This window comes from Pecten maximus, chromosome 1, assembly GCF_902652985.1.
Source record: "Pecten maximus chromosome 1, xPecMax1.1, whole genome shotgun sequence".
NCBI classification, from domain to species: domain Eukaryota; kingdom Metazoa; phylum Mollusca; class Bivalvia; order Pectinida; family Pectinidae; genus Pecten; species Pecten maximus.
In genome coordinates, this window is record NC_047015.1 from 21,054,674 (window position 1) to 21,080,465 (window position 25,792).

The 25,792-nt window shown below is 38.6% G+C and overlaps 1 protein-coding gene across 4 annotated transcripts in view; it reads right to left on the minus strand.

The window, feature by feature from the left end:
- The window catches only part of LOC117327488 (netrin-1-like), a 62,982-nt gene that overhangs the window by 17,233 nt on the left and 19,957 nt on the right, over nt 1-25,792 (minus strand). For 3 of the 4 annotated variants that reach the window (XR_004532653.1, XM_033884500.1, XM_033884521.1), the window contains exons 2-3: nt 4,984-5,172; nt 127-276 (exon numbers count right to left, since the gene is read on the minus strand). Coding sequence is in view for 3 of the 4 variants with exons in the window: in XM_033884500.1 (XP_033740391.1) it covers nt 127-276; nt 4,984-5,172 (339 nt within the window). In the remaining variant the exon portion in view is untranslated. Of the gene's footprint in view, nt 1-126; nt 277-4,746; nt 4,936-4,983; nt 5,173-25,792 lie in introns of all 4 variants that reach the window. The other variant, XM_033884510.1, reaches the window with a different exon arrangement.

The following is a 25,792-nucleotide window of genomic DNA, read 5'->3' on the forward strand; positions in this document are numbered from 1 at the left end:
TTACTTGAATTTCTACATGATATAAACATTTTATCCTTTCTAACAACACCAAAAGTTTGTTGTTTGGGTTCAATACTAATTCAGCACAAAGATCGACAGGGTGTAGTATTAAATTATAAAACTTACTTATGCATGGGGCGATGGGCGAGTTGCTCTGCTGATATCCCTTAGCACATCTGTTGCACGTGAGACCAGTTACCCCATCCTTGCATGGACACTGTCCAGTAGATTGGTTACAGGTCCGGCCGAGGGCGCCGACGGGATGACAGTCACAGCCTGGGGAGACAAAGCCAAGATATCATGATACAAAAAGATGCCATTTCATTTTTATACATTCTGCCTGTCTATAGCAGATTTCAGAAGAGTTACAAACATAAATATGCTTTTAGCTTTCTTGTGATATAGATAAAGCACAGAATCATCAACACAAAAGCATGTGAACAGACATCAGAACAGACATCAGAGGAGACATCAGAACAGACATCGGAATAGATATCAGAACAACGAAAGATCAAAAAGCGAAGGCGAAATAAGTTATTCGAAAGGAGTGATTTTTTTTTTTAGATTTCTACACAATGTGTTACGAATGTCATGATATCTATCATTAAAGCATGTCTTTCACATTACAACATACTAACAGAATGACCACATATGTACAACTCTAAAACGCTTATCTTTCCATCATATTATATATCTATTAGTGTACTACAGCATACGTAACATATTCTCTGTCGTATCATTTGTACTACAACACTGGAAGGTTTAATGCTAAACAGGGTTTTCTTCCAGTAGATATTACAATCGATCTGTCCAACACTGTTGTATATCTTAATACATACCACGCAATAAAACGTGCTATAAAAGTGACAGTACTAGAACAGTAATACTACATTCCTAGAATGGAAATTATTTATATAGAAAGTACGGATTGTTTTAAGGCATTTTCAGATACATGTGAAGAGATTATAACATAAATATGAATTTTAAGTGTATTATAATAAATGATAAATACAACACATATATCGTAAATGTGTCCATACTGCCTTTATAAAAATGATTACTCTGCCTACCATAAAACTGACGAATAAAAATATACCATCTTAACCAGCATTTCTTATTTCAGTCATCATTTGCTAAAACATGTATCACACAGTTTTGACAAGATAATATCAAATATTTCTTAATAATCCTATCATCAGTTTTTGATATTAAAACAATCCAAATACAGTATGACAAAACATCAATACAGTTAAAACGTAAACTAAATTAAACACTCTGTTGACCTCGTTGCGATATATACAATTGTAGAAAAGAATTTATATTTACACAAACCATACTACTATAGACATACTTACGTAATGTACATATATATATATATATACAGGTTAATCAAATACTGACGTAATGCATATCACACGCATGTAGCACATACCGTAAATATAATTTTGAATATAAAACAAGAACCTGGAGCATGTTTTATTTAAACAGACATGTTATATTCACATAAAGGTAGGTTATATTTACATGGATACCAATTATATTTAGTTATAAATAACGCTGACAGGCGATGTCGTTCAAAACAGCTGCCCTACGGTACACGCTAATTGGTGTTCTTATTGAAGTAGAGCTGACACCAGAATTGTCAGACCAGCGAGTTAGTCTTATAATATAAGGTTCATATCGTGATTTTTTTTTTTTTTTACATTTATTATCGGATATTTACATTTCTGTTATTTGTCGAACCTCGAACCTCTAATTTAAAAAAAGTCACAATATGAACCTTCGAAGTGTTATATTATCGGACGAACTAGCGAGTCTGATTGTGAAGGGTATGTCCTCATTAATAGCACAGCACATCATGGCCATTAAACACAAACTTATACAATCGTACGATTTTCTATTGGTAGATTTTACTTTAAATTATCGCTTTTCAAAAAGGAATATTATTTTCGTTCGTAAATGTTTCGTAATCGTTTACAGAAAGCCATCGCCGTAATTTCAATGACGTATTTACGGTCTTAGACCAGAGCTATTTCTCCGTGACATACTTCCTCTCTCAGTTCTCTATCTTATCAATACTAACGGTATGGAAGTTTGAAGCATCACCCAAGCGAGAAAACGGTAAATCTTCCCCGGTCTTATATACACCAGACTGCCCTGTGCCAATACTATTCAGCAAAACAACGTATAATTAGACAAGACACGTGATAGCTGATGTAAGCAGTACGGTAGAAAACAGGGCATGTCTACTTTATATAAAAATACTGATACTCCTAAACATCTGAACAAAATATATAAAGTGGGGGGAAATGACTTCGGTAGGCTATAAAAGTATAGGAATTTGTGTAATTACACTAAAAATAAAATCTAAACTAAAATTTCCCAGATTGTATTATAATTCGTTTGATTTAGCCTTTATATTTAACAGATAAATTGTTTATAGATAATAGGAGTTATCATACAAGGGGCCGTATGACTCTGGTGCTTTCTACTTGATAGAACATTGGTGACGTACACCCGTGACCGAAGGAAGACGCACCAGAAGCTAAGGTGTTAATTGCCTGGGGCGTTGGTGCGTCCCACCCCCTGAATACTATACTGCTTCGTGGAGGTCTACTTGAGAGCTTATCTGGGGCTGAGGAGTGCGGCTATTAGTACTAATGAAATAGGTGTTACTAACAATGGCATGAGCTTCTTTTGACAGTCCTTGGGTAGATTTCAATGAACGTTTTGTCACAGCCTCTTAATAACTCAAGTGTTAATCTGAAGCTTGTATCGAATTCCAACAGACATTTACACGACTAAATACGGACCAAAACATAGACCACTGCCGGCGAAATCCTTTTATCTTACGAGTGTCACATATAAACACCGATGTCATTGAAAGCAAAACGGATAATTAAAACAGGTGACACAAAAGAAGAGGTTCAAGGTTCGGGGCGAGACGATTGCTAAGAAAGACTTAGTAATAACGAGATTAGCGATGGGCCTACTACATTGAATGATTAGTGTCATAGTGTCAAATCACGTCACAATCATATAATAATGTAGGTATTGGATTAATTACCAACGAGTACTAAATATTTGTTTTATATCATACCTTCTACAGTACAAAGATCTATTATATCAATGACGCGTTACATTAACGTATATTTCGACACGTTTGAACTTTTCGCTGAGTTCCTTATGAATAACTTAACTTAATTCTAACAAGCAATTTTTAAAATGTATGACTCAATCAATCTGATTACCTTATGTAAGCAAAAATATCTTATTAAAATCCCTGGAGACCAAACGTGATTTGCTTTATTAAACAATTATGTGTAGACAATATTTCAATTTGATATATAAATAAAATACCATTACCACATAGACTGATTTGATTAAAATCAACAAGGTACATGTCTGTTGGAATATCTCAATTAGGGAATATGTTCAAAAAGAAATAAAGCGATACGAAATTAAAAAGACTGATTAAATTAGGATTGTTTTTCCTATTTAAATTAAATCCAACATCTAATATATGACTTTGTGTGGGCACTACATAACACATTGTAGATTTTATGATTATTTTCACAAATAGTTATAATACACCACAGGAAGATCAACTCCGCCATGAAAAAAGATCTGCAAAAAGTGCAGATAATTGAAGAATTCCACTTCACGATCGTTTCCAAGATGTAGGGCGGGATAAAAATGTTGAGCTAACATGCTATTTTCACACCTCTCGCAACCGATTTACATGGCGGCTAACACAAAGATTACATACAACTAAGTGGAAACACACCAATAAAGTGAATTAATTTAGTTTTCAAAAACATGCCAATGTGGTTATGATTGTTAGGTAATGCTAAGATTCACGTTGTAGCCAGCTGGTACGAGTTAGACAAGCACCGTTCAGTTAATGTGTGGCTTGGCTATTAACCATCCTTTGGCTCGGCCAGTCTGGTCCACACCTGTGGAAGGTAAGCTACAACAACTTCATTTCAAGGACCACATCATCGCTCACACGTGTCCATGTTAACCGTAGTCCTGCGAACCCCCTCCCATCCTCCTAATTCTTACCGATCCAGGAAGGTTCGCAAACGAATATAACCATAGTCACCTTTTACATACATATCCGGAGGAAGGCCCATATAATAATATCCACCTCCCCCATGCCTCGACAAGGAGGATCCCACATTGGATTTCGCCCCTCCCCTATCCGCTCTGGCCTCTAACGGATATTACCCATCTGTACATCTGTGCATCGTAACACACGATACTTCTATTCCTCAAGTAATTCAAATCTTTTTTGGCATGTTACAGTATTTTGAACAATTTGAAACGAGTTTTACTTTTCACGATTATTAATCTGCAATGAATGTTTATGTGGTAGTCGATTCGCATTCTATCAAACATATATACCGTTCTTTTGGAGAGAAATCATATCTTAAACAGTTTACATAAAATGCTTGAAATAATGTTTTGAAAGCAGCAAATGATGTAGAGATGATGAAATAGAGATGGCGAATATTTCCGGTTAATGTAATCATATACTTTATTACTGATGACGTATGAGGTTATTGATGCTGTAGTGAGACAAAAGTCATCACGATTGAGATTTACTGTTGAGTAGTAGACATGGTATTTTAGTAAGGTCAGCGTAAGACAAAGGGACCGTTAGAGGTAAGCCAGTGATTCCGTAGCTCTACAGTATATACAGGAATGTGCAGCAGGTGATGAGGAGAGCCAATGGCTGCCTACCTTTACATGCCCTGCGATGGGTCACGTGCTTGGAAGGGTCTCTGTAATAACCCTGCTTACAATAGTGGCAAAACCGTCCCGCAGTGTTGTGCTTGCAGCGCAGGCAAACTCCGCCGCTCTTTTGGCCGGAAAGCTCAAACAGCTCTCGGTTAAAGCGGCAGCGCCGAGCATGCAAATTGCAATTGCAGGCTGTAAAAAAGAAAGTATGGCGTTAAATCGTTAGTCTAAGTGTCCTACCTTTGCAAGCCTTTCGGTGTGTTATAAGCTTGCTGGAATCTCTATAGAAGCCCTCCTTGCAATAATGACAATTTCTGCCAGCTGTGTTATGGCGACACTTGATGCAAACCCCTCCGCTCTTTTGACCCGATAAGATGTACAGTTCCTTATTGAACCGACATTGTCTGGCGTGAAGGTTGCAGTTGCAAGCTGAAATGGACAAAGTACATCATCAAGATACCCATCAGGAAATAACTGACAATTTCTCCAATTAATGAATAGCATGTCTGGCTGAAAAAGAACAGTAACTAAATTATTTTTTCCCACAGTATACGTATAAACATCAACATGATACATGTATATATTATCATAAGATACAAAGCTGTTATTTTGTAAGAATAATGCTGAATAAACCGCGTTGTGGAGATTAGCCCGGATACTAATTCGATCCAATTATAAAAGATTGTAAATAATAATTAGAAACACCAATTCCCTCGCTCGCCGTGTTAACCGGTGATTAGTGGTGGGTATACTATATAGGCAGATCACAGGGAGTTGTAGCGATAGATAACATGGTATAATGTGTGGTGATGTTTGAATGATGTTCCGTAATCATTTAGGGGAATTCATCTTGGGATTAAAAGCCATTAACTATAGGTAATCAGCAAAGATGTGCTGTTTTTTTATAATCTGTCACGTATTAAATAAACACAGTTTCCCTAAATTACTCTTGTTTTTGTTCTCTTTTGATATTACGTGTTCATTGCCGTCGATCAGATAACCAGGATGAAGTCACGCAGTAGGGGAGATAACCCATATGTTCTGATAATGTCATGGTCCTCGTCATCATATTATCTACAATTTCATCTTTGAGACGAATTATGAATTTAACAATTTGTTCTGTACGTTTTGTAGTGAATTGAACAAGAAAAAATCTATCAGTGGTCATATGTATGAACATATCTTATTCTGGAGTTGTCTAGACAAATATCTTATTCTGGAGTTGTCTAGACAATCTTTCAAAACGTGTCCCTGAAGATCCTCCTGAGCAGGTATCCGTTGTAGGTAAAGTGATGCCCACAATTTGAGATTTGATTGGCCAGTCATTGCCCCCTGCTGATCACCCTATTACAGTCAATGAGAACATCCCACGGCGTCATACACTATCTTTTCCATTATCCGACTATGAAGCTTTTGAACTGTTTAGTATTTAACACTTAGAAGTGTTCCAGGGTATTCTATTAAACCATATCACTATCTATACTGGGAGCTAACCTCTCATACATATACCGTCCTTTAATTACTCCTTGTGTGATCGTAGAACGAAACTTTATTTCAAAAAGTTCATCATTTTGTCGATCACCCTAACGTTGAGGACATATTTTCGGGGCTGACTTCCGCTAACAGCGGGAATCATCTCCGCACAGAAACATTGTAAGTAGCACTGTTTTGAAAACGATTAAATATTTATCATCCAATTTAATCATTTTGTTTTATAACATCTGTTTTTTACGACGACCAGAGTAGAATTAATACATTTTGAAATTGTAAAAACAATTTGGAAGACATTAATGTCAAACTATTTATAATATTCACATAATATGACGGTATTCTGTAATGTACATTTAAGAAGTTGGCTAAATGTATATCATTGTATATCTGATGTCGGCCGGTTATTGTACTGGGGAAGATTTGATGATTTAGACCCCAGAAGTTAATGGATTCAAACGTATAAAGTATTTTGGAGGGGTGTAACTGCCTTTCTCTGGTTTGTATATAGATACATCCTGAACATTGGACGGGTTTAGTTAGTAACTCATTCCCATGTATCATCAAGGTACTGCGTCACTTATTCTTTCCTTCACCGTCGATTAGCCTCGATGTGAACTATCCGAACATTTGAGGTAAACGTCGCGTGCTGAAGGAGAATAAGGGTCTTATTTGATCCTGTCGAGGCAATTAAATCACATCCTCTGACATGCAACAGGGATGGTAAGAATACATAAATAGCAGCTAAAGTTAAACCGCTATCATTCGATACGGACCTAGTGGAGGCATGAGAATGTTTGAAAGTCCACCTGGTGATCCGGTACAGAATCGCACCTGTTATGTGATACCAGGTAGGTTACCTCGGGACACCACGCACATCGCATTCTCTTTACCAATGACACCGTATCGTCCATATACTCGGCATTCCAGCTCTCACAACATATTTTGTTCTCATCAACATTGATGTAAATAATATTTTATTCAAAATGTACTGGAAAAATACATAATGTTGATACAACGATTCATCTTTAGTTTAGAATAACCGCTTATTAACAGTAATACGATACACACCAGATTACAGAAAAACATATCAACACAAAATAACCAATAAAACCAAAACCAGCCTTTAACCCCAGTACCCATAACTAGCAACGAAGCCGAGTAACTAAAACTAGAGTACAACGCAAGTAACTCAAACAGGCTTTCAAATCAAACCTAGATGCCGACACTACCACACACAAACTCGTACATAACATCCTCATCAACACTACAACATAACTACCACACACAAACCCGTACATAACATCCTCACTACAACATAACTACCACACAAACCCGTACATAACATCCTCACTACAACATAACTACCACACAAACCCGTACATAACATCCTCATCAACACTATAACATAACTACCACACACAAACTCGTACATAACATCCTCACTACAACATAACTACCACACAAACCCGTACATAACATCCTCACTACAACATAACTACCACACATAAACCCGTACATAACATCCTCATCAACACTACAACATAACTACCACACACAAACCCGTACATAACATCCTCACTACAACATAACTACCACACAAACCCGTACATAACATCCTCCTCAACACTACAACATAACTACCACACACAAACCCGTACATAACATCCTCACTACAACATAACTACCACACAAACCCGTACATAACATCCTCACTACAACATAACTACCACACACAAACCCGTACATAACATCCTCACTACAACATAACTACCACACACAAACCCGTACATAACATCAACACTACAACATAACTACCACACACAAACCCGTACATAACATCCTCACTACAACATAACTACCACACACAAACCCGTACATAACATCAACACTACAAACATAACTACCACACACAAACCCGTACATAACATCCTCACTACAACATAACTACCACACACAAACCCGTACATAACATCCTCACTACAACATAACTACCACACACAAACCCGTACATAACATCCTCATCATCACTACAACATAACTACCACACACAAACCCGTACATAACATCCTCACTACAACATAACTACCACACACAAACCCGTACATAACATCCTCACTACAACATAACTACCACACACAAACCCGTACATAACATCCTCATCAACACTACAACATAACTACCACACACAAACCCGTACATAACATCCTCACTACAACATAACTACCACACACAAACCCGTACATAACATCCTCACTACAACATAACTACCACACACAAACCCGTACATAACATCCTCACTACAACATAACTACCACACACAAACCCGTACATAACATCCTCACTACAACATAACTACCACACAAACCCGTACATAACATCCTCATCAACACTACAACATAACTACCCACACACAAACCCGTACATAACATCCTCACTACAACATAACTACCACACACAAACCCGTACATAACATCCTCACTACAACATAACCACCACACAAACCCGTACATAACATCCCCACTACAACATAACTACCACACACAACCCGTACTAACATCACCCTCACACTCTACCTCACAACAACCCGTACTAACATCCTCCCTACAACAATAACTACCACACACCAAACCCGTACATCACATCATCACTACAACCATAACATACCACACAACAAACCCGTACATAACATCCTCACTACAACATAACTACCACACACAAACCCGTACATAACATCCTCACACTACAACATAACTACCACACACAAACCCGTACATAACATACCACTACACTACAACATAACTACCACACACAAACCCGTACATAACATCCTCACTACAACATAACTACCACACAAACCCGTACATAACATCCTCACTACAACATAACTACCACACACAAACCCGTACATAACATCCTCACTACAACATAACTACCACACATAAACCCGTACATAACATCCTCACTACAACATAACTACCACACACAAACTCGTACATAACTTCCTCAACACTACAACATAACTACCACACACAAACCCCGTACATAACATCCTCACTACAACATAACTACCACACAAACCCGTACATAACATCCTCACTACAACATAACTACCACACAAACCCGTGCATAACATCAACACTACAACATAACTACCACACACAAACCCGTACATAACATCCTCACTACAACATAACTACCACACAAAAACCCGTACATAACATCCTCACTACAACATAACTACCACACAAACCCGTACATAACATCCTCATCAACACTACAACATAACTACCACACACAAACCCGTACAGAACATCCTCACTACAACATAACTACCACACAAACCCGTACATAACATCCTCACTACAACATAACTACCACACAAAAACCCGTACATAACATCCTCACTACAACATAACTACCACACACAAACTCGTACATAACATCCTCACTATAACATAACTACCACACACAAACCCGTACATAACATCCTCATCAACACTACAACATAACTACCACACACAAACCCGTACATAACATCCTCACTACAACATAACTACCACACAAACCCGTACATAACTTCCTCAGCAACACTACAACATAACTACCACACACAAACCCGTACATAACATCCTCACTACAACATAACTACCACACAAACCCGTACATAACATCCTCACTACAACATAACTACCACACAAAAACCCGTACATAACATCCTCACTACAACATAACTACCACACACAAACCCGTACATAACATCCTCATCAACACTACACCATACATTTGTAACTACCACACACAAACTCGTACATAACATCCTCCTCAACACTACAACATAACTACCACACACAAACCCGTACATAACATCCTCACTATAACATAACTACCACACAAACCCGTACATAACATCCTCACTACAACATAACTACCACACAAACCCGTACATAACATCAACACTACAACATAACTACCACACACAAACCCGTACATAACATCCTCCCTAACACTACACGTACAATACAACTACTACAGACAAGATAAGGTATTTTCAACAGATGTTAATGTGATCAGTCACTAATAAAAAATGTCCTCCGACAACACTGCTGATTTCATATTTACTAGACACTTACATCTTACAGATCTGAATTTAATGAAATATTAGACATTGATAAACAACATGTAATTAACATATATTAAAATGACCTATTAATAATAAATATTACTAATGCTATACCCTACATTCATGTAACATGCAAGCAATTTGAATTTACATGCAAACCATTTTTATTAACAAAAAATATCGAATTGAAATAAAACAGTTTGTTAAATTAGATATCCGCCTGTACCGTTACAGTTAAAACAGACGTTTTATAATATATATAATATCAACCTCTCATGTGTAATGACGCACCAGTATGTTGTATAATATATAAACACTATCAACCTCTGATAGGAAATGATGTACCAATACGCTGTATATTATATATAATATCAAACTCTCATAGGAAATGTTGTACCAGTACGTTGTTTAATATATAACATTATCAACCACTCATAGGAAATGTTGTACCAGAATGTTGTATAATATATAAACATTATCAACCTCTGATAGGAAATGATGTACCAGTACGCTGTATTACATATTATCAACCTCTGATGGCCTGTCATATCAGTACATCATGTATAAATATGTGACACAGAAAATATATTACATATTACAGTATATTATATAACGTATTAAAACGACACAGGACGCTAAAGGAATAAATAACACTTTCAAAATAACAACCAAAGCCTAGCTTCATCAATAAGTAGCCTTAAGGAAATTTCTTAACTTCAAATATTTCGTAGGAAAGTTTTTATTTCAGGATTTAGGGAAACTTCTTAACAATTATTGTTTCCTTAAATCAAGTAATACATTCTTATAAAAACATTAGTTAAAGGATTAATCAATGTAAGGAACATTGATAAAAGCAGGGCCGAAGAACAATACAAAATACAAACAATACAAACCCCGCAACATTGAAACACAATATATCATTATTATGGAACGTGATTCCTTATAATGCACATAACCTTCAAAACTCGTTACCAACCCTCAAGTTATTCTGCTTGACAAGAAAGTGAGTATACCGTTTTGTAACGTCCGGAGTCCCCCCCAATCGTAGTTGTAATTAATATGTGTTCTATTAGGTGCAAATGTGTCTTATATAAAGTGCTTGTAACAAAACGTAATCCTTTGTGGACACCAATGTGTTAAATACTTACCAAAGTTTAAAACGTTCTAAACCAACCAAAGTTTGTGGGAATACCTGAGGCCAGGCAATCTTCTATTCAATAATATATCATTCGTATATCGAATTAATTAAAGTCAACAAACAATCAAAAAGCTTTATTCTATCAATTCAAAGTTAAACATATAGAATTAGGTCGAGTTAAAATCACACAATGATCCGTCCACGTGTGTTTTTCAACAACAATGTATGTACCAACCCTGTGTAATCGACAGGTAATATGCTTGTGTCGTTGAGAAGGTATTTCACAAACACATTTAACGTTGAGATGTTGAGTAATTCTTTACTAACGCTCCCGTGGTCCGTCATATTCTCACCAGGTATAACGACTTCAATAACTGAACAGAACAGATATATGAAGACTTTTTAACTCCCACTAACTTAATCACACAGGCAAAAATATAATCAGGTTGATGAAAGAAGTGTTGAAAAGAAAATCAAAGAAAATTGCATGTCCTTCAGTTTGCTGAAAGAACTGTGGTGAGCGTTTTCCATAATGGGGAAAGCTGATTTCCTGGATAAAAATGATTTATTATTAAATAATCAAAATATTTTAATATCTAAACCCTTCACTAGAAACTGGGTATACATGTACTCCTACCTTCAAATACAGATGGTATTCACAGGGGACTGGGTATACTCCTATATACCACTACAGATGGTATTCACAGGAGACAGGGTATACTTCTATTTACCACTACAGATGGTATTCTCAGGAGACTGGGTATACTCCTATATACCACTACAGATGGTATTCACAGGAGACAGGGTATACTCCTATCTACCACTACAGATGGTATTCACAGGGGACTGGGTATACTCCTATATACCACTACAGATGGTATTCACAGGAGACAGGGTATACTCCTATATACCACTATAGAGGGTATTCACAGGGGACTGGGTATACTTCTATCTACCACTACAGACGGTATTCACAGGAGTCTGGGTATACTCCTATATACCACTATAGATGGTATTCACAGGGGACTGGGTATACTCCTATCTACCACTACAGACGGTATTCACAGGGGACTGGGTATACCCCTATCACTACAGACGGTATTCACAGGGGACTGGGTATACTCCTATATACCACTACAGACGGTATTCACAGGAGACAGGGTATACTTCTATCTACCACTACAGATGGTATTCACAGGGGACTGGGTATACCCCTATCACTACAGACGGTATTCACAGGGGACTGGGTATACTCCTATATACCACTACAGACGGTATTCACAGGAGACTGGATATACTTCTATATACCACTACAGACGGTATTCACAGGGGACTGGGTATACTTCTATCTATCACTATATATGGCATTCACAGGGGACTGGGTATACTCCTATATACCACTACAGATGGTATTCACAGGAGACAGGGTATACTTCTATCTACCACTACAGATGGTATTCACAGGAGACTGGGTATACCCCTATCACTACAGACGGTATTCACAGGAGACTGGATAACTCCTATATACCACTACAGATGGTATTCACAGGAGACTGGGTATACTCCTATCTACCACTACAGATGGTATTCACAGGGGACTGGGTATACTCCTATCTACCACTACAGACGGTATTCACAGGAGACAGGGTATAATATCTACCACTACAGATGGTATTCACAGGAGACAGGGTATACTCCTATATACCACTACAGACGGTATTCACAGGAGACTGGGTATACTATCTACCACTACAGATGGTATTCACAGGAGACTGGGTATACTCCTATCTACCACTACAGACGGTATTCACAGGAGACTGGGTATACTCCTATATACCAATACAGATGGTATTCACAGGAGACTGGGTATACTCCTATATACCACTACAGACGGTATTCACAGGAGACAGGGTATACTATCTACCACTACAGATGGTATTCACAGGGGACTGGGTATACTCCTATTTACCACTACAGATGGTATTTACAGGAGACTGGGCATACTCCTATCTACCACTACAGACGGTATTTACAGGAGACATGCGATAATGAATGCCACCATGTTGTTACTGTATTGGTATTTTCAACGGAATATTAAACAAAATCGAGTCAATTTTCAAAAAGAGAAAATGTAAATCAGGCCTATCACGTGTTAAACGTTTACCATGTCATCCACTGTTGGACATTACCTGGTCAAACATTCCGTTTACACGCGAGGCAGAGGCGATCCACACATTGTATGTATACTCATGGAACCTCTATCAACTGATTACTGACTTGTTGATGAATCCATTACAGAGCTTTGTGGGACCGGGAGGGTCCCGCTGCTGACTCGCCGTGCGGATAACTAGTCAATTTAAAGCTCGGATGCCTCTATCAACCTACCTGCTGCTTCTGATTTTCAGAGATGATTTGATAAAAATTGAATGGAAAATTGGCGACAATTGAGCATGAAATGTTATACTGGTGGGTGCTAAATACGTTTTGGAGAACAGACAACATATCTACGCTAGTTTTTATACGAGAGCTTAGCACTTCAGCTGGTGTTTCACAGCACGACATTTCAAAACGGAAAACAATATAACGCGAACCACGTGTTTTGAAGTACAGCTCGCACAGGAGAGGCTGACGCTACACAATCACATACCTTACCGCCAACACTGGCCTGCAAATATTTTTAAACTACATATTTATTGATATATTGACATGTTTAGAACCTAAAAAATATTTGTTACAGCTATATATCATGCGATTGATAGCAGTAGAAACCAGAAGGGACAAAAAGTATTGAGGATACAAACGAACTGGAGATAACACGGAGAGTAACTCCGACAACAACAGTAGATAAGCTATTCTGAGAACAAACAAGCCGCATGCCTTCCTGAAAGGACCAAAGATCAGTGGGTCTCGGTCTGGGTATACCATATATAACAGATGACCCCACCTACGTACCGATAGACCTATCTAGATTGGCAGTGCAAACACATCTTCTAAAATCAGATTTACAACTGTGGGGAAACAGAAATACCCGTATCGGACCGGGCAAAACACGGATGTTAACGCCAGTGTTTAGCTGGAGATCTGCAGGTGTCCTAGTCTTTTTGCAAAAGATAAACTGCATGATTGCAATGGATACGGCTAAACCAATAGAATAGCCCCCATCCACTTACACAATCGGAAGTCCAATAGCATCTGTATATCGAGATATATGCTACTTCCTAGAGATGTATCGAAAAATTGTTTTGAACCAAATTTAACCACGGGGATCTTGTGTGTATTGATATATCCGCAAACAGGAAGAGATGCAATCGTAACCTGAAATGGTAGTCCCACTTGAAATTCGGGAAACGTCCTGATGCTAGTGAGGATTACAGGGTGGGACACTGTCGGAGACTTATCCTGGTCATCTGACAGGAAAACAAAATTCATCTTGATAAACCTCGAAGGACGAAGCCAGAAAGATTTCGTAGTCAAATAGAACAACACGGCCGCATCAGTCTACTTAGGACGCATACCATGCCATACAACACATCCTTAATACTGGGTGTTGTTGTTGATCAGAAAACCTGATTCTTCTCCAGTCTTCCTATCGCTCAAACATCCATTCATGCTAGTTAGTGAGTGTCTGTAATGATAAAAAGCTATCTCTAGCTAGACGTTACGCCTTCGGGTTTTTCCTAACAACAGTTGTAAATCTTGTCTTTATTGGGTAAGAGACATATTGAGTACGAAGCGTAAAGAACAATCCCATGCAATACCACACAAATGTAGAGGTTTCCCTACAGCGAGTCCCGCTGTGGAAACAGTAGGACACACGCGTGGTAAATCTCCGACGGACTTTTCATTACGGATGCAGTATTATTATATCTTAGTCCACTCCATTGCTATCACTTCTCCTATAAGTTTTGATGCCAATAAGTACGGTGTACACGCGAAAACTCAAGTCTGATGCCGAAATTCCTGGCAGAGAACTAGTGCTTTATCTTGAACTTTAGGAGATGATACTGAAGGCGACTGTAGATAGCGCATGACGGGAGCGAGGTCTGACGTAGCTAGGTATGAATTCACAATATAGATTTGTTGGATCCCCTCCACCGATCTTGCAAGAGGCATGTAAATAATTTGATTGTTATCATAAGTGTGAAATATACTTTATTGATAAAATTACAGGCTCAAAGGATTTATGCGATATAAAGCTACATATATAATGGGCAGATAGGCGGTCTGACCGTCGGGCTGTCGTGTAAATCAGCCCAGGATACGATCGGACAAGGCGATAATGAGTTATAGACAGCAGAAGGACAGCAGGATGAACAGCCTAGCTGCGTCTTATATACAGAATATATGTGGACGCATTCTGGGCGACGCTAGGTACACCGTCTCTCAGACTTATAGACAATTAGACCAAGCATATCTCATAAAACATAATCCGTGAGAGATGTGGTAGACATAAAGCGCCTCAGTCCCAGAAGGTCGGAGGAGTTGCATTATAGCGTAAGGTTGGACACGTGCTCCTGTTTTAGTTGGGTATCAGACCACACAAGAAACATCCGTGAACGAAATTAAAGTGAGCTCACATCATATGTAACGCTGTGCCGACCTAATGGTCGCCAAACAGTCATCTTAGCTAAATGCCCTCTCTGGTCATTGGTATTCTACTACGGATAAATAGCCAGGGAACCTTTAAAACAGAACGCACCATTTACCATCTGAAGCCAGCTATATATCAAATAACGTTATGAATCGCGACAGAATCCCTTAAATCTCGTCTGGAGCTCCTGGCTAGATGTAATCTCGTACGATCTCGCCGTGTTTCATTGCTAATGAGGTGTGTGTATCACACATCATGTTCAAGAGAATGTTAAATGCACGTGTATGGCGTGGTTGAAATTGCTTCCGATTGCCGACCTATCCTAGATAGGAGCCGAACGATCTTTCACAGCCTCAGGACTTTTGTTAAGTGACGGGGAATTTAGTAGCAACATTTAGATGATTAAAAGACATCTATGACTTAATTAGCCATGTTATGATCTAATTAACACTGCGGTGGGACGACAGTGTGTGTACTCTGTAAGACCGACTGACATCTACATGTAGTACATAGCCACCGTCGTAATACGGTAGAAACTATGTGTTTATATACAGCAACCATCTAACACCAGAAGGTAATAGAAAACTGCCCACAGGTACATGGTAAACTGTATTGACCAGCAACGCATCAAGCAATGTAACGTTGTTCAATAAATGTAGTATAGTTCATTTCAATAACTAAAACATGGCTGAAAAGGGCACAAATTTCGAGAGAGCCCATACAAGACACTATTAGCATGTACTACAAATCACACCTGATCATGGATTATTTGCACAATGCGATGCAAAATACACACCGAATCACATCCTTTAAAACTGTTAAGTCCCTAATTACTAGTATACATGTATATATATCATATATATTGTGAAGTATACAGTAGCATACTTTGATTAACTATATTTCGAATTTCCTTATATATTTTGTAATGATTGAAAACGTTCCACGATATTAATATTTCGTCGTAATTGATGTTCACTATCATTTCAGTACAGTCGCTACTTTATAAAAGTACAACATACAGGGAATAACTTTATCCTGAAATGCCAATCATCACAGCGGGTTGGCGAAGTGACCACGCCCCCTTGCTACTAATAACGGTTACACAACATCAGAGGATACCACAAAGCCAGGACCCAGACTGTTGTACGGTGAACAAGAAACGGGTTGATTTATTCAATAAGTTGTTTTATTACAGACGAGAGGTGATGCAGTGCTAAGGATCAGAAATAAGTCTAAGGCAGTAAGGAAACTGACAAAAAGGGGCGAGAAAGCCCACTTTCTCCGTGACATGATTTGTGGTATGAAACACGGTTAATCTTCGTATACCGCTGGGCGAGACAAACATACCAATACACATGTACCAAATCATCAATATATTACACACGAATTTTACACCTTGATAGAAGTTTTCGAAAGTTTAGAATTAAAATACACCACCAAGCATAGAAAATTGCATTACCATCATGTATAGAGATAATTGGTATACAGGTTATCTTAACAGTATCATTTTAATACCGAGAATGATACCTTTAGATTCGTATTAACAGACAAAAGTAATCAGCCAACAATTAAATAGATTTGTAGTTGCTTCAAGCACTGATTTAACACACACATTAATTTTCAATTTAATGAAGAATGTCGACTCCACGCACTGTAGTGAGAACACTCAAATAGGCTCTGAATTCTTCAACGGATTCCTTCAGACTAAAAATAGTTACCATAAAAACACTAGTTGAAAAGGAGAATTGATGAGAGGGAAATGAAAGAAGGAGATAATGATATAGTGAGGACATGTCTAATAAAGGAACCCAGTGAAGATAGCGGATTGTAATTCCGGAAGAAAAACTTGTAAACATTGTAGGGAATCGTGTGATAAAACCTACACAGAACTGATCGGCTTACAGAGGATGGATGTTCTATGTATTTCAAGTGTATAGAAAATAAAACTGCCCAGAGAGAGGGAATACGTTAGTTGTCCGGTCGGGTAGGCCTGGGACACCGTTGGGTGTTCGGCCGGGTAGGCCTAGGACACCGTTGGTTGTACAGACGGGTAGGCCTGGGATCCCTTTGGGTGTTCGGCCGGGCAGGCCTGGAACCCCTTTGGGTGATCGACCGGGTAGGCCTGGGATCCCTTTGGGTGTTCGGCCGTGTACGTAGGCCTGGGATCCCTTTGGGTGATCGACCGGGTAGGCCTGGGATCCCTTTGGGTGTTCGGCCGGGCAGGCCTGGGATCCCTTTGGGTGATCGACCGGGTAGGCCTGGGATCCCTTTGGGTGTTCGGCCGGGCAGGCCTGGGATCCCTTTGGATGATCGACCGGGTAGGCCTGGGATCCCTTTGGATGATCGACCGGGTTGGTCTGGAACCCCTTTGGGTGTTCGGCCGGGTAGGTCTGGGACCCCGTGCCCTACCATATGGCCGCCATGCGACTTGTCATGTTAATTACAACCTAGCCGTGTCTATGAGGACCCGTATCTATTTGCTTGACTTGATTTTGTTTGATACCAACTGTAATAAAATCTTCAAACAGCACTGTATTGTAGGTCAATACAGAATTACGTCCATACACCCAGTGAATCCGAGATATGATACTCCATACTCTCTATTTGTAATTAAGTCAGTCGACCAGGAGGCGGTATCGCCCGTCCGCATGCCGACCTTTGTAAATGTAGAAACAGCTTTTGTGTAGATTGCCAGTCATCGCACGCGTGTTCTCGCATAAGACATCGTCCCAGGAAAAATAGCGTACTAGTTGTGAAGGTTTTAGTATAAATGACAACAAACAAAGCTCTGTCGCCTTATACCTACCTTACCTTCATTGTAAGTGTTACTCAGATCATAACAGCTGAGGGGGAGGAAAAAAGGGGAAAATACACTTTAAATAATGACCACTCTTTTCACCAGTATGAGAGGTGTAAGTGCGAAAACGACACACGAGTATACCAATAAGGGTGATTCATGTTTGATTATCTATTACCTTCCTCTCCCAAAACCACATGACAGATGGGCACAGCATGAAGCATTGTCACACCTATATTCTCCCAGAATTCCCTCCACACATCAGGAGATAAACGATTTTATACCATGTCACTGACACTAAACTTAACCACGTTCCCACCATCTGTATTTGTAGCTAAAAGCAAGATATATCTAAAACCACGTTCCCATAACCTATATTTGTAGCCAAAAGCAAGCTGTAACTAAACACGTGTCCATAACCTATATTTGTAGCCAAAATCAAGCTGTAACTAAACACGTTCCCATAACCTATATTTGTAGCCAAAAGCAAGCTGTAACTAAACCGTGTTCCTACATCATAACTCTGTAGCCTAAACAATCTGTAAGTAAAACCTTTTCCCGAAGACCAAATCAAAGTGTGACTTTGGTTTTTCATGGTAAAGCTCACTTGCAATTAAACCCTTATTTCTTAGCGAAAAGTCCTTCTGCAAATAAATTTGATAAAATGAAATTGCTTCAGCTACAATACACGGTTTCCAATGAAGTTAAATACACTGGTTAAAAAAACACGTCTTCTTAAGCCGAAATCAACCCCTAAAAGAGCCATCGTTTCTGAAGCTGTCTTTGGAGTTTAATGGATCAGGCACAAAAAATATGAGAAGAAAATGACAAGCTTAAAGTTTTCCGCTTTAATTCTGAGATAAATTTGGCGTTTTATGGAGATTTGGTGACGGATATGATTGACAGGCCGGGTATATAGCGCGCGCGAGAACACCTGATTACGGCGGCAGTTACATTGCTGACCAGCTTATCGTGTAGAGATAAGGCACGCTCAGTAACCTGTCTAAATCAAACACTACTCCACACCTCTGTAGTGTTGTTATCATAGCAAGTGTAGTCAAACCACTCGGATTATAGTCTATATTGGCCCTCGTGTAATAAACGATTGATATCGCGCTGTTGATGTGACGGGTTTGCTACCGTCAAGATTACTTTCCTGGTCGACGGATCAGACTATCCTTTCTTATGCTAGTTTTACTTAAAATAACAAAAATCTAGAATATATATGTATATAGTCAAGTAAGTAATAACGACGGTATGGTCCAATATAGGTACTGGATCCTAACATATGTTGAGGGGAGATGCACTTAGCACACTATTTAGTAAGATAAAGTTTTGGATACTGCATAAAAGGAAGTTAGATATCTGTGCACATTTTGAACAGCCAGTGTAATAAACATACTGGTTCACCCATAAATAACATCGACGTATTAAAGGCCAAGTCAACTCAAATCATTAGATGAATGTACAACGAATCATAATCTCTCAAAAATCTGGACACTGGCAACAACACATTGTAAATATCTCGACTGTCGATGACGGCGGAAGATGAACTACTCCTCAGCGTAATTTCTGTTTTAAATAAATACATTTTAATTTCTGAAACATTATTATCAACAACATTAGAAGAGCGTACAATTTGCAATAAGTCCTAAAGTAGCCAACTAGCAGACTTCGTCAATGCTATTTCCGACAGTTTGTGTCACACAAAGTTAATTACCCCCACGACTGGCCTGCTCCATCTCACGCACTGCAGTGTCGGCACGAGATGTGAGGGCTGATTAGGAAATTTAAGAAAGTATATCTCGCGCAGCAAAGAATATTTTGCCAGGAAGGTTTGAGGTTATCGTAAAGGTATTCCATACAGTTTGAGATGGATAAGGAAACCAGATTAAATTCTTCTGCGATTTTTTAATCTATGAAAAAAAGACGCCAATACAACCGTTAGGAACGCGAGAGAATATATGACTGACTTCATTACCAGGTACTGTTACGATTCCTGTCTTCATTGAATACGCTGTATACATACTCAGTGGACAGGACATTTTGTTACATGTGTTACTAGCTATGTATACATACTCAGTGGACAGGTCAGTTTGTTACATGTGTTACTAGCTATGTCGTACTCAGTGGACAGGACAGTTTGTTACATATGTTACTAGCTATGTATACGTACTCAGTGGACAGGGCAGTTTGTTACATGTGTTACTAGCTATGTCGTACTCAGTGGACAGGTCAGTTTGTTACATATGTTACTAGCTATGTATACGTACTCAGTGGACAGGGCAGTTTGTTACATGTGTTACTAGCTATGTCGTACTCAGTGGACAGGGCAGTTTGTTACATGTGTTACTAGCTATGTCGTACTCAGTGGACAGGACAGTTTGTTACATATGTTACTAGCTATGTATACGTACTCAGTGTTACTAGCACTGTATGTAATAAAACCATGGGTCCTATCATTATTATCAATATACCAGAACGTATATGCTTTCTTTTGGTTCACGATTTACTAAATTACCCAGGAATACATCACATTGTGATATATTACCTAACATTACTATCAGCACATTCAGATACCCAGATTAAGTATTAATATATATTGTACGACACCTAAAACTACGATGAATGTAATGTATAAGAACACATCTTACTATCGGTACATTGTACATGTATAACAATGTAATTTACAATAATATCGCCAATGATATACCTATATTTGCCATTAGTACATTAATCATTATTATTAACTGATTTCTTGTGAATGCATTTGATAACAACAAATTTCGCGCTGACAATGGGACATGTTCTGGGACGTCACGACTACAGAATCATCACTTTAATTTCAACATTTTAAACAATATGTTTCACCATCAGGATATCGACCTTTAAAACATCATAACTGCATAAATTGTTGTAAGTTACTTTGATCAATCGTTTTGTTTTTTAATCTGGCAGCACGAATTTTCATGACGTCATAAATACACTTATTTTAGTGACGGCAAACAAAACGATGCCATTAAGTGATTACGTCACGAACATTACTCTTCTCATCACTACACCAATGGGAGCTATGTGAGAAATTTGATCTAATGACCTTCTCTTCTCTTTGATAAAATTATATATTGCCGATGTAGATCAAATGGAAATATAAGAAATAACTTTCCAAAGAAGACAGTTTAATAAAATCAAACTGGTTATGTGGATTTTACGAATGTAACATTTCTTGGTCGATGAACTCGATATCATATGGTTGGTGATGGCATATAGTGGTGCAGCTTGTAATTGAATCGTTTTAACATTCTTGCATTGTTAATTGTTATGTAGCATTGTGACCCAAAGGCATGTATGATTTACGTTGATTCCATGTTGTATAAGATAACTTCTGGTAGAACAAAAAGATCGGTGCCAGTAGAATTTATGAGCATTCAACAGCTGTTTTGGAGTGTTGAAAATGGTGTCCAATTGTTATTCCTAAGACTTTACATTCCCTAGATGATTCGAAGTTAAAGTACAGAACACTATGATAGGATGCCAAAACGTCTTCGTGGTGCCTTGGCTTCGGGATTTGGCTCAGAGACACCGACGTTCCTTGTTCATATAGCATTTCAATGGTGATGTACCCAATGTAAAGATGAATTAAAACTTTATTGCGTATCCAACAAACAACTTTGGTGAATGGCCCACTCTGGTGGTGTCTGTATGGTATCCGATAAAACACGATGTGTCCATATCATGTAGTCGTGTTCACAGATAACGATAGATCGGTGTATGTATCCATGGTATAAATATCGTAGCAAAGAAAAACCGGCCATAGATGTAGAATTTTTGTAATATCGTAATTGGCTAACCTATCAATGTGAATTTTAATCCATTGTAGGATAGGAGTACTAAACCCCTTTGTACAGTAACTATACAAAATCATTCAATTTTACTGATAACTTACTTTATTATGTAAAAGATACAACCAAGTAACAGAATAGGTCAATACTACAGCATTACTTCAAATATTCGTAACAAACATCATACAGATGTAATAAACTGTGGTTGTATTATGAAGTGGTTCTAAAAGACATCACTTGTCCTACTAAAACACGTAATCATATAAATTTAACGCACAAACGTGTCCTGTAATATATTTCCCAGCTTAAAGTAACATACAAATTTGTCGTTAATAAGTTTTACGTAATATATTATAACTATACACGTACATTATTAAATAGTGCAATATATTGTAGAGACGTTATTATTAACTGAAGTTTGCATAAAGGAATTGACCTGTATATTGGAATTCTGCCATGCAAGAAAATTTCATTCACTAAAATTCAAAACGTCTATTTTTTATTTCATTGCTCAATCCAAATTAACAAATAAAACAATACCGATTATAGACTTTGCTATATGATAATAGGATACCTGGTATACCATTATGAGATGGCTATGAGGACGAGTATATTGTCCGATAAATCTACAATGTTCCATAAATGCAGACCGTATAGATACGTACATGTATGTCTATATGTAATGCTACACTGACAATTTATTTAACAAGCCCACATTCTGTTATAAGAAAAATGTGTTCTTGAACGGACAATAAAATCAAGTCCAAACTTCATAGATCATGGCAACAAAATAAACATAATTTAAATCTATTCTAAATTAGGGATATACAATTCAAATAAATTCAATATATTCTAAATTATTATTTGGGATTTTAAATTACTTAATTCATTACATTAATATTTTATCAACAATATCCACGTATTACCATGCCTGATACTTAGGGAGAGTGTATCGTAGATTGTTATCCAGACAATGTTCTTCCTGATACTAGGGGTAGTGTACCGTATGTCTGACACTAGGGGTAGTGTACCGTATGTCTGACACTAGGGGTAGTGTACCGTATGTCTGATACTAGGGATAGTGTACCGTATGTCTGATACTAGGGGTAGTGTACCGTATGTCTGACACTAGGGGTAGTGTATCGTATGTCTGACACTAGGGGTAGTGTATCGTATGTCTGATACTAGGGGTAGTGTACCGTATGTCTGATACTAGGGGTAGTGTACCGTATGTCTGATACTAGGGGTAGTGTACCGTATGTCTGATACTAGGGGTAGTGTACCGTATGTCTGACACTAGGGGTAGTGTACCGTATGTCTGACACTAGGGATAGTGTACCGTATGTCTGATACTAGGGGTAGTGTACCGTATGTCTGATACTAGGGGTAGTGTACCGTATGTCTGATACTAGGGGTAGTGTACCGTATGTCTGATACTAGGGGTAGTGTACCGTATGTCTGACACTAGGGGTAGTGTACCGTATGTCTGACACTAGGGGTAGTGTACCGTATGTCTGACACTAGGGGTAGTGTACCGTATGTCTGACACTAGGGGTAGTGTATCGTATGTCTGACACTAGGGGTAGTGTATCGTATGTCTGATACTAGGGGTAGTGTACCGTATGTCTGACACTAGGGGTAGTGTACCGTATGTCTGATACTAGGGGTAGTGTACCGTATGTCTGATACTAGGGGTAGTGTACCGTATGTCTGATACTAGGGGTAGTGTACCGTATGTCTGATACTAGGGGTAGTGTACCGTATGTCTGACACTAGGGGTAGTGTACCGTATGTCTGACACTAGGGGTAGTGTACCGTATGTCTGACACTAGGGGTAGTGTACCGTATGTCTGACACTAGGGGTAGTGTACCGTATGTCTGACACTAGGGGTAGTGTACCGTATGTCTGACACTAGGGGTAGTGTACCGTATGTCTGACACTAGGGGTAGTGTACCGTATGTCTGACACTAGGGGTAGTGTACCGTATGTCTGACACTAGGGATAGTGTACGGTATGTCTGACACTAGGGGTAGTGTACCGTATGTCTGACACTAGGGGTAGTGTACCGTATGTCTGACACTAGGGGTAGTGTACCGTATGTCTGACACTAGGGGTAGTGTACCGTATGTCTGACACTAGGGGTAGTGTACCGTATGTCTGACACTAGGGGTAGTGTACCGTATGTCTGACACTAGGGGTAGTGTACCGTATGTCTGACACTAGGGGTAGTGTACCGTATGTCTGACACTAGGGGTAGTGTGCCGTATGTCTGACACTAGGGGTAGTGTACCGTATGTCTGACACTAGGGGTAGTGTACCGTATGTCTGACACTAGGGGTAGTGTACCGTATGTCTGACACTAGGGGTAGTGTACCGTATGTCTGACACTAGGGATAGTGTACCGTATGTCTGACACTAGGGGTAGTGTACCGTATGTCTGATACTAGGGGTAGTGTACCGTATGTCTGACACTAGGGGTAGTGTACCGTATGTCTGACACTAGGGGTAGTGTACCGTATGTCTGACACTAGGGGTAGTGTACCGTATGTCTGATACTAGGGGTAGTGTACCGTATGTCTGACACTAGGGGTAGTGTACCGTATGTCTGATACTAGGGGTAGTGTACCGTATTTCTGAGATTGTTTTCCAGACAATGTTCTTCTACTGTTTATATCACATCCTGATTTGCATTCACGGAATTTAGTAAAACGAAAACGATCATAACATATTGTATACACTTGAAAATAGAATCGCGTGTTTTCCAAAATAAATTTCAATCTCCACTTTAAACATACTTAAAGCCTTATTGATATTGATTTCTATTATTGTTCACACATAAACGTTTTCCTCAAATATTTTATTAAACTAAATAATTTCATATAATGATATCTATGTTTTGATAACACAAATATATCGATGAATTTTGTTATTTATCGAAGTCCGCGTCCAAAATAGACCTGTAAAACTGTTAACACTTATCACAGAGTATGTTATGTGTGTACCCATCAATGTGTCATCAACAAGCTGATATTATTCTTGTTTTCAGATTTTATTGGTCACTCAGACACA